General features: G+C 57.1%; 1 protein-coding gene across 2 annotated transcripts; it reads right to left on the bottom strand.

The window, feature by feature from the left end:
- Window positions 1–2104: 2104 nt before the first annotated feature.
- On the bottom strand, window positions 2105–10512 carry PCGF1 (polycomb group ring finger 1). 2 transcript variants are annotated; one of them, XM_069976230.1, is made up of 8 exons: window positions 10359–10512; window positions 6921–7026; window positions 6680–6832; window positions 4673–4747; window positions 4465–4573; window positions 2494–2527; window positions 2331–2414; window positions 2105–2183 (listed from the first exon to the last, which is right to left on the bottom strand). In XM_069976230.1, exons 1-8 carry the CDS (start codon window positions 10446–10448, stop codon window positions 2169–2171), a joined length of 666 nt encoding a protein of 221 aa, XP_069832331.1. In that variant the 5' UTR covers window positions 10449–10512; the 3' UTR covers window positions 2105–2168. The 2 variants fall into 2 exon arrangements, with proteins under 2 accessions (XP_069832331.1, XP_069832330.1); XM_069976229.1 differs by having other exon boundaries at window positions 2109–2183; window positions 2331–2417; window positions 10359–10511.
- Between the last annotated feature and the right edge of the window lie 403 nt (window positions 10513–10915).

Raw genomic sequence — 10915 nt, 5'->3', positions numbered from 1 at the left:
CCCCCAATGTCACTGCACCCCCCCCCCTGCTCAGGGGATGTGTACTATTCCTGGCCGGTAACAATAATCACATTTTAGGATTTATACAGAATTAGTCACCATTTTATCACATAAGGATTTGGTCAGCGACCGACCGCAGGACTTGTGCCTCTCCCGGAGCGGTCAGAAGATGAAGCTCCTCCCCCTCATTACCTGGATCACCTGCGTCATCTCATCACCTGTATAATAATCACCCTCCACCACGGCCAGAGGGAGTGAGCAGGCACCGGAGACAGGACTGAAACAAGTCCCTCAGGTAAGTATCCAGCTCCCGAAGACCACCTGTGTCCTGATCCTGCACGGGTGGACTTGGGGGAGAGGCCTCTCTATTACTCTGCTCCTACACAGGGTCAGAGGGCAATCTCTCCAGTGGTGCCGTCATGATGGTGATCTGACACAAGATGAAGGTCAGGAATCAGCCCAGAACTACATGGGAGGAGCTGGTCGCTGACCTGAGGAGAGCCGGGACCACAGGCTCATGGATTACGGTTAGTAACACACTACACCGTCCTGGAGTATAATCCTGCAGGACTCACAAGGCCCCCCCCCAGCTCCCACCGGTACACGCCCGGGCCCCCCCTGTCCTCCCAGCCGGGACAACTAAGGAGGAGGAGACCCACAGCCGGGACAACTAAGGAGGAGGAGACCCCCCACAGCCGGGACAACTAAGGAGGAGGAGACCCCCCACAGCCGGGACAACTAAGGAGGAGGAGACCCCCCACAGCCGGGACAACTAAGGAGGAGGAGACCCACAGCCGGGACAACTAAGGAGGAGGAGACCCACAGCCGGGACAACTAAGGAGAAGGAAACACACAGCCGGGACAACTAAGGAGGAGGAGACCCACAGCCGGGACAACTAAGGAGGAGGAGACCCACAGCCGGGACAACTAAGGAGGAGGAGACCCACAGCCGGGACAACTAAGGAGGAAACCCACAGCCGGGACAACTAAGGAGGAAACCCACAGCCGGGACAACTAAGGAGGAGACACACAGCCGGGACAACTAAGGAGGAGACACACAGCCGGGACAACTAAGGAGGAGACACACAGCCGGGACAACTAAGGAGGAAACCCCCCAGCCGGGACAACTAAGGAGGAGACACACAGCCGGGACAACTAAGGAGGAAACCCCCCAGCCGGGACAACTAAGGAGGAGACCCACAGCCGGGACAACTAAGGAGGAAACCCCCAGCCGGGACACCTAAGGGGGAAACTTACAGCCGGGACACCTAAGGGGGAGACCCACAGCCGGGACAACTAAGGAGGAAACCCACAGCCGGGACAACTAAGGAGGAAACCCACAGCCGGGACAACTAAGGAGGAAACCCACAGCCGGGACAACTAAGGAGGAAACACACAGCCGGGACAACTAAGGAGGAAACCCACAGCCGGGACAACTAAGGAGGAAACCCCACAGCCGGGACAACTAAGGAGGAGACACACAGCCGGGACAACTAAGGAGGAGACCCCCAGCCGGGACAACTAAGGAGGAAACAGCCGGGACAACTAAGGAGGAAACACACAGCCGGGACACCTAAGGAGGAAACACACAGCCGGGACAACTAAGGAGGAGACACACAGCCGGGACAACTAAGGAGGAAACACACAGCCGGGACAACTAAGGAGGAGACACACAGCCGGGACAACTAAGGAGGAAACCCACAGCCGGGACAACTAAGGAGGAGGAGACCCACAGCCGGGACAAGTAAGGGGGAAACCCACAGCCGGGACAACTAAGGAGGAAAACCCCAGCCGGGACAACTAAGGGGGAAACACACAGCCGGGACAACTAAGGAGGAAACCCCCAGCCGGGACAACTAACGGGGAAACACACAGCCGGGACAACTAAGGAGGAGACCCACAGCCGGGACAACTAAGGAGGAAACACACAGTAGGGACAACTAAGGAGGAGACACACAGCCGGGACAACTAAGGAGGAAACACACAGCCGGGACACCTAAGGAGGAAACCCCCAGCATCATCCCAGAAACCTGGAAGCTGTGGAGAAGATGTGTATGGGGGAGGGGGACACAATCCCGGCTGCAGGGTCTGCAAACCTGGTCAGGACCCCCAGGAAACGTCCGACCTCTGTAACTGCAAACACACTGCACCAATCAGGAACTTCTCTTCTATCGTATCACATCCTTATATCATGGAATAGAATGCAGAATAATTATCTATAAATCCTACAATGTCCAGAATGTTCTATAGATTGTCTCATTCTGTGTACACCTCTGTGCCGGGCGGTCTCTCTCTCTCTCTCTCTCTCTCTCTCGGTCTGGGTGGGTTACCTGTGGGAGCGGCGCACCGAGGCGATGAGACAGGACTCTGCGCAGGTGACGGACCTCTGAGCGGACTGAGCACCTCACATACTTCTGCTGTAAAGAGACGTCAGCGGTCACAGAGAGAAAAGAAGAATCAGGATAAAGAGGAGAAGAGGAAGACAAGACCGACCTGCAGGAGAAACTTCTTCTTATCCTTCCCAGACCTGAAAAATCAAGAGAAGCACTAAGAAAGGTGATCAAACCCACCGGGTCCGCCCCAACTAATCCTCCCCCCTCCCATAGGATCCCCCAGCAGTCTCCCTCCCTCCAATCCTCACCTCCCCCATGTAGGACCCCCCCCCCCACCAGGCCTCCCCCATGTAGGACCCCCCCCTCCCTCCCTCCAATCCTCACCTCCCCCATGTAGGAACCCCACCACCACCACGCCTACCCCCATGTAGGAACCCCCCCCACAGGCCTCCCCCATGTAGGAACCCCCCCCCACCAGCCTCCCCATGTAGGAACCCCCCCCCCCCCCCACCAGGCCTCCCCCATGTAGGAACCCCCCCCCCCCCCCACCAGGCCTCGCCCATGTAGTAACCCCCCCCCCCACCAGTCCCCCCTTCCCCCAGTCCTATCGCCATTAGGGCCCCCCACCATTCCTCCCCCTGTAGGATGTCCCCCACCAGTCCTCCCCTTCCAGTCCTGTCACCAGTAGGATCCCCCCGACCAGTCCTTCCCCCCCCCCCCCAGTAGGATCCCCCCCGACCAGTCCCTTCTCCCCCCCCCCCCCCAGTAGGATCCCCCCGACCAGTCCTTCTCCCCCCCCCCCCCTCCAGTAGGATCCCCCCGACCAGTCCTTCCCCCCCCACCCCCAGTAGGATCCCCCCGACCAGTCCTTCCCCCCCCCCCCCCAGTAGGTATTCCCCCCGACCAGTCCTTCCCCCCCCCCCCCAGTAAGGATCCCCCCGACCAGTCCTTCCCCCCCCCCCCCCAGTAGGATCCCCCCCGACCAGTCCTTCCCCCCCCCCCCCCAGTAGGATCCCCCCGACCAGTCCTTCCCCCCCCCCCCCAGTAGGATCCCCCCGACCAGTCCTTCCCCCCCCCCCCCAGTAGGATCCCCCGACCAGTCCTTCCCCCCCCCCCCCAGTAGGATCCCCCCCGACCAGTCCTTCACCCCCCCCCCCAGTAGGATCCCCCCGACCAGTCCTTCCCCCCCCCCCAGTAGGATCCCCCCGACCAGTCCTTCCCCCCCCCCAGTAGGATCCCCCCGACCAGTCCTCCCCCCCCCCCATGTAGGAACCCCCCCCCACCACCAGTCCCCCTTCCCCCAGTCCTATCGCCAGTAGGGTCCCCCACCAGTCCTCCCCCCTGTAGGATGTCCCCCACCAGTCCTGTCACCAGTAGGGTCCCCCCTGAAGGATCCCCCCCCATCAGTCCTTCCCCCCCCCAGTAGGATCCCCCCGACTAGTCCTTCCCCCCCCCCCCCCCAGTAGGATCCCCCCGACTAGTCCTTCCCCCCCCCCCCCCCAGTAGGATCCCCCCCGACCAGTCCTTCCCCCCCCCCAGTCGGATCCCCCCGACCAGTCCTTCCCCCCCCCCCCCAGTCGGATCCCCCCGACCAGTCCTTCCCCCCCCCCCCCCCAGTCGGATCCCCCCGACCAGTCCTTCCCCCCCCCCCCCCCCAGTAGGATCCCCCCCCCGACCAGTCCTTCCCCCCCCCCCCCCAGTAGGATCCCCCCCCCACCAGTCCTCCCCCCCCCCAGTAGGATCCCCCCCCCCACCAGTCCTCCCACCCCCGGAGGACCCCCTCCACCAGTCCTCCCCCCCCCCGTAGGACCCCCCCCACCAGTCCTCCCCCCTGTAGGATCCCCCCCCCCCACCAGTCCTCCCCCTGTAGGATCCCCCCCCCCCACCAGTCCTCCCCCCTGTAGGATCCCCCCCCCCCCCACCAGTCCTCCCCCCTGTAGGATCCCCCCCCCCCCCACCAGTCCTCCCCCCTGTAGGATCCCCCCCCCCCCACCAGTCCTCCCCCCTGTAGGATCCCCCCCCCCCACCAGTCCTCCCCCCTGTAGGATCCCCCCCCCACCAGTCCTCCCCCCAGTCAGGTTCCCCCTCCCCCCCCCAGTCCGCCCTCCCCCAGTATGAGGTGTGACGTTACCCAGTCTTCTCCAGGCACAGACAGACATGCTCATCGTTCCTGTAATAGTGGGAAGTGCTTTGGGAGACAGCCAGCGAGAGAGACAGCCGAGAGACATCCACCACTGGATCTAAACACAGAGACAAACGTCACCAATGGAGGAGAACCCTGACACGACTACATTATACTGGATGGAGGGAAGACACCTGGTGGGGTCGCTGGTACTCACCCTCCACCGTGTTTGTCTGCAGAACTCGCTCCAGGCCGCGCGACTGATAGAACTCCCTGATCCGGGTATCCTCATCTATAGAACAAGGAGGGAAGGTGAGAAGCCGGGCCAAAGAGTCACAGGGTCAGGGGTTACACACATTTCTCGCTGTCCTGCGGTGGGGTATGGGAATAGGAGGGGGTCAGGGGTGACTCACTTTCCTGCTGCGGGGGATGGGGGGTGGGTGGGGGGGGGTCAAGGCACACTGGCTCTCCTGCAGCAGGGTATGGTGGTGGTGGTGGTGGTGGTGGGGGGGGGGGGGGTCAGGGGTCACTGGCTCTCCTGCAGCAGGGTATGGTGGTGGTGGTGGTGGGGGGGGGGTGACAGGGGTCACTGGCTCTCCTGCAGCAGGGTATGGTGGTGGTGGTGGGGGGGGGTGACAGGGGTCACTGGCTCTCCTGCAGCAGGGTATGGGGGTGGTGGTGGGGGGGGGGGGGTCACTGGCTCTCCTGCAGCAGGGTATGGTGGTGGTGGTGGGGGGGGGGGGGGTGACAGGGGTCACTGGCTCTCCTGCAGCAGGGTATGGTGGTGGTGGTGGGGGGGGGGGGGGTCACTGGCTCTCCTGCAGCAGGGTATGGTGGGGGTCAGGGGTCACTGGCTCTCCTGCAGCAGGGTATGGTGGGGGTCAGGGGTCACTGGCTCTCCTGCAGCAGGGTATGGTGGGGGGGGGGTCAGGGGGTCACTGGCTCTCCTGCAGCAGGGTATGGTGGTGGGGGGGTCAGGGGTCACTGGCTCTCCTGCAGCAGGGTATGGTGGTGGGGGGGTCAGGGGTCACTGGCTCTCCTGCAGCAGGGTATGGTGGTGGGGGGGTCAGGGGTCACTGGCTCTCCTGCAGCAGGGTATGGTGGTGGGGGGGTCAGGGGTCACTGGCTCTCCTGCAGCAGGGTATGGTGGTGGTGGGGGTCACTGGCTCTCCTGCAGCAGGGTATGGTAAGGGTCAGGGGTCACTGGCTCTCCTGCAGCAGGGTATGGTGGTGGTGGGGGGGTCAGGGGTCACTGGCTCTCCTGCAGCAGGGTATGGTGGTGGTGGTGGTGGGGGGGGGGGGTCAGGGGTCACTGGCTCTCCTGCAGCAGGGTATGGTGGTGGTGGTGGGGGGTCAGGGGTGACTGGCTCTCCTGCAGCAGGGTATGGTGTGTGTGGGGGGGGGTGACAGGGGTCACTGGCTCTCCTGCAGCAGGGTATGGTGGTGGGGGGTGTCAGGGGTCACTGGCTCTCCTGCAGCAGGGTGTGGTGGTGGTGGTGGTGGGGGGGTCAGGGGTGACTGGCTCTCCTGCAGCAGGGTATGGTGTGGGGGGGGGGGGGGGTGACAGGGGTCACTGGCTCTCCTGCAGCAGGGTATGGTGGTGGGGGGTGTCAGGGGTCACTGGCTCTCCTGCAGCAGGGTATGGTGGGGGGTGTCAGGGGTCACTGGCTCTCCTGCAGCAGGGTATGGTGGGGGTGGGGGGGGGGGCAGGGGTCACTGGCTCTCCTGCAGCAGGGTATGGTGGGGGTGGGGGGGGGCAGGGGTCACTGGCTCTCTTGCAGCAGGGTATGGTGGTGGTGGTGGGGGTCAGGGGTCACTGGCTCTCTTGCAGCAGGGTATGGTGGTGGTGGTGGGGGTCAGGGGTCACTGGCTCTCCTGCAGCAGGGTATGGTGGGGGGTGTCAGGGGTCACTGGCTCTCCTGCAGCAGGGTATGGTGGGGGTGGGGGGGGGGGGCAGGGGTCACTGGCTCTCCTGCAGCAGGGTATGGTGGGGGTGGGGGGGGGCAGGGGTCACTGGCTCTCCTGCAGCAGGGTATGGTGGGGGTGGGGGGGGGCAGGGGTCACTGGCTCTCTTGCAGCAGGGTATGGTGGTGGTGGTGGGGGTCAGGGGTCACTGGCTCTCTTGCAGCAGGGTATGGTGGTGGTGGTGGGGGTCAGGGGTGACAGGGGTCACTGGCTCTCCTGCAGCAGGATATGGTGGTGGTGGGCGTCAGGGGTGACTCACTCTCCTGCAGCCGTGGCACCAGCTTGTAGACGATGTCCTGCATGACGCGGTCCAGCTTGAGGTTGAGCAGCGGTTGGGTCTCGTGGATCTTGATGTTACACAGGGGACAATACTTACTGGTCTGCAGATACTTCACTATACAGCTCTTACAGACTGGGGGAAGAATGACAGGAGGGCGGAGTTATACACAAGCCCCGCCCACTCCCTACACCTGTATAATATGGTGGTGTCTTGTACTCACAGGTGTGCAGACACTCGGTGATGGTGGTGGCGTCTATGAAGTATCCGGCGCACAGGTAGCAGACTATGTGCTCATTCAGCTCCTTAATCTTCACTTTAACCACTTCCTGTACAGAGAGAGAGGAGACCCCCGGGTGACACACAGACAGACACACGAGAAGAGAGAGACCCCCCCCCCCCCCCCGGCATCAAGGGGATGTGTATGATGGGGAGTATATACGGGGTGTATAGCAGTATACACTACTGTTCAAAAGTTTGGGGTCACAGTGAAATGTCCTTATTTTTTAAGGAAAAGCCCTGTACTTTTCAATGGAGATAACTTTAAACTAGTCTTAAAGGGAACCTGTCACCCCCCGTGCCGGGGTGACAGGCTCCCGACCCCCCGTTAGAGACCCCTATACTTACCTCATCCCCCCGGGTCCCGCTTCTGGATTCGGTCGGGTCCCGGAGATCTCAGCCGCTGCAGCCCGGCGCGCGCGCTGACAGATGAGTCCAACGCTCATAGAGAATGACGGAGCGCTGGACTCTCCTGTCATTCTCTATGGGTGTTGGACTCATCTCTCAGCGCGCGCGCCGGGCTGCAGCGGCTGAGATCTCCGGGACCCGACCGAATCCAGAAGCGGGACCCGGCGGGATGAGGTAAGTATAGGGGTCTCTAACGGGGGGTCGGGAGCCTGTCACCCCGGTAAGGGGGGTGACAGGTTCCCTTTAACTTTAAACCAATCCCCTCTATACATTGCTAATGTGGTAAATGACTATTCTAGCTGCAAATGTCTGGTGTTTGGTGCAATATCTACATAGGTGTATAGAGGCCCATTTCCAGCAACTATCACTCCAGTCTTCTAATGGTACAAGGTGTTTGCTCATTGGCTCAGAAGGCTCACTGATGATTAGAAAACCCTTGTGCAATCATGTTCACAAATCTGAAAACAGTCTAGCTCGTTACAGAAGCTACAAAACTGACCTTCCTTTGAGCAGAACATTTGTGGGGTCAATTAAATGCTCAACATGGCCAGAAGAAGAGAACTTTCATCTGAAACTCGACAGTCTATTCTTGTTCTTAGAAATGAAGGCTATTCCATGCGAGAAATTGCTAAGAAATTGAAGATTTCCTACAACGGTGTGTACTACTCCCTTCAGAGGACAGCACAAACAGGCTCTAACCAGAGTAGAAGAAGTGGGAGGCCGCGTTGCACAACTAAGCAAGAAGATAAGCACATTAGAGTCTCTAGTTTGAGAAACAGACGCCTCACAGGTCCCCAACTGGCATCTTCATTACATAGTACCCGCAAAACACCAGGGTCACCATCTACAGTGAAGAGGCGGCTGCACTCTGCACCGCCATGCCATACCCAGTGGGCAGCGCTTGGTTGGAGCCAATTTCATCCTACAACAGGACAATGACCCTAAACACCTCCAAATTGTGCAAGAACTATTTCCAGCAGAAGCAGCAGCTGGTATTCTATCATAGGTAATGGAGTGGCCAGCGCAGTCACCAGATCACCACCCCATTGTGGGAGCAGCTGGACCGTATGGTACGCCAGAAGTGCCCATCCAACCAATCCAACTTGTGGGAGCTGCTTCTAGAAGCGTGGGGGGCAATTTCTCCAGCTTACCCCAACAGATTAATAGCTAGAATGCCAAAGGTGTGCAATGCTGGAATTGCTGCAAAAGGAGGATTCTCTGACCAAAGCAAAGTGTGATGGAAGAACAATGTTATTTCACATACAAATCAGTATTTCTAACCTTGTCAATGTCTTGTCTCTATTTTCTATTCATTTCACAACGTCTGGTGGTGAAGAAGTGTGACTTTTCATGGAGAACACTAAATTGTTTGGGTGACCCCAAACTTTTGAACGGTAGTGTGTGGTGGATGTATATGATAGGAAGTATATAGCAGTATATAGGGGATGTATATGATGGTGAGTATATAGCAGTATATAGGGGGTGTATATAGCAGTATATAGGGGATGTATATGATGGTGAGTATATAGCAGTATATAGGGGGTGTATATAGCAGTATATAGGGGATGTATATGATGGTGAGTATATAGCAGTATATCGGGGGTGTATAGCAGTATAAGGGATGTATATGATGGTGAGTATATAGCAGTATATAGGGGGTGTATATGATGGGGAGTATATAGCAGTATATAGGAGGTGTATTAGATGGGGAGTATATAGCAGTATATATGGGGTGTATAGCAGTATATAGTGGATGTATATGGTGGGGAGAATATGGCAGTATATAGGGGGTGTATATAGCTTTATATAGGGGGAGTATATAGTAGATGTATATGGTGGGGTGTATATAGCAGTATATAGGGGGTATATATGATGGGCAGTATATATCAGTATATAGGGGGTATATATGATGGGCAGTATATATCAGTATATAGGGGGTATATATGATGGGCAGTATATAGGGGGTGTACAGCAGTATATAGTGTGTATATAATGGGCAGTATATAGTGGGTGTATATAGCAGTATATAGTGGGTGTATATAGCAGTATATAGTGGGTGTATATAGCAATATATAGTGGGTGTATATAGCAATATATAGTGGGTGTATATAGCAATATATAGTGGGTGTATATAGCAATATATAGTGGGTGTATATAGCAATATATAGTGGGTGTATATAGCAATATATAGTGGGTATAAGCAGTATATAGGGAGTGTATATGGTGGGGAGTATATAGCAGTATATAATGGGTGTATATAGTGTGTATATAGGGGGTATATAGCAGTATATAGGGAGTGTATATAGTGTGTATATAATGGGCAGTATATAGGGGGTGTACATGGTGGGGAGTATATAGCAGTATATAGTGGGTGTATATAGCAGTATATAGGGGGTATATAGGGAGTGTATATGGTGGGAAGTATATAGGGGGTGTACAGCAGTATATAGTGTGTATATAATGGGCAGTATATAGTGGGTGTATATAGCAGTATATCGTGGGTGTATATAGCAGTATATCGTGGGTGTATATAGCAGTATATCGTGGGTGTATAGCAGTATATAGGGAGTGTATATGGTGGGGAGTATATAGGGGGTGTACAGCAGTATATAGGGGGTGTACATGGTGGGGAGTATATAGGAGTATATAGCAGTATATAGTGGGTGTATATAGCCGTATATAGTGTGTATATAGGGGGTATATAGCAGTATATAGGGAGTGTATATGGTGGAGAGTATATAGCAGTATATAGTGTGTATATAGGGGGTATATAGCAGTATATAGGGAGTGTATATGGTGGGGAGTATATAGCAGTATATAGGGGGTATATAGCAGTATATAGGGAGTGTATATGGTGGGGAGTATATAGGGGGTGTACAGCAGTATATAGGGGTTATATAATGGGCAGTATATAGGGTGTGTATATAGCAGTATATACGGTGCTCAGTGCCCGGACACAGCCGCTCCCGCTCACCTCGTTCCGCAGCGGATCCATCTTGTACACGGACTGCAGTTGGTTTCGGAGCCGCATCGCGATCACCATCGGTCCTTGAGAAGCCGCCATGTTCCTGCTGCCTACGTCACTTCCGGGGACGGATCCGTCAGTCCCGGCTTGGTGCGGTTACTATAGAGATGACGCTGACCAGCTGTGGTAGGCGTCACGTGACTGAAGCTGTGGGCGTGTCTCTCGTTGTGTATTCCGCCTCTAGAGGGCGCTGCTGTTCTTCTATTCGCTACCATGACGTCACCAACTAGCCTCTCCTGATGGCGGGAAAGAGCCGGGTCTGTGCGCACGGTGTGTGGGAGCGGCCGGTGGCACCGTGTATTGCCGTATTTCTCTTGTATACCGGTAGCTCTCCACCCATGTCACGGCTAGGACTCCTTGTTATATCCCTGAGAGGCTAACGTGTAACGCTACAGACCCGCAGGGGTGTGGCTACGTCAGCAAGACCAATGTCGTCACAGGTACCGCCTACCATATAGAGCTACACACCTCAGGACCACTGTATAGTGCAAAGCCCTCCACCGCTC

This window comes from Dendropsophus ebraccatus, chromosome 7 (assembly GCF_027789765.1).
Source record: "Dendropsophus ebraccatus isolate aDenEbr1 chromosome 7, aDenEbr1.pat, whole genome shotgun sequence".
NCBI classification, from domain to species: Eukaryota; Metazoa; Chordata; class Amphibia; order Anura; family Hylidae; genus Dendropsophus; species Dendropsophus ebraccatus.
This window is presented reverse-complemented; position numbering and strand designations above follow the sequence as displayed.

Bases quoted from the DNA above. Each gene is read 5' to 3' on its own strand.
- PCGF1 (XM_069976229.1), bottom strand. From the start codon at position 10,448: ATGGCGGCTTCTCAAGGACCGATGGTGATCGCGATGCGGCTCCGAAAC. The intron at 7,027-10,358 runs GTGAGCGGGAGC...CTCTCTGTACAG, and splicing joins TGGATCCGCTGCGGAACGAG to GAAGTGGTTAAAGTGAAGAT. The intron at 4,574-4,672 runs GTGAGTACCAGC...CTCTGTGTTTAG, and splicing joins GCAGACAAACACGGTGGAGG to ATCCAGTGGTGGATGTCTCT.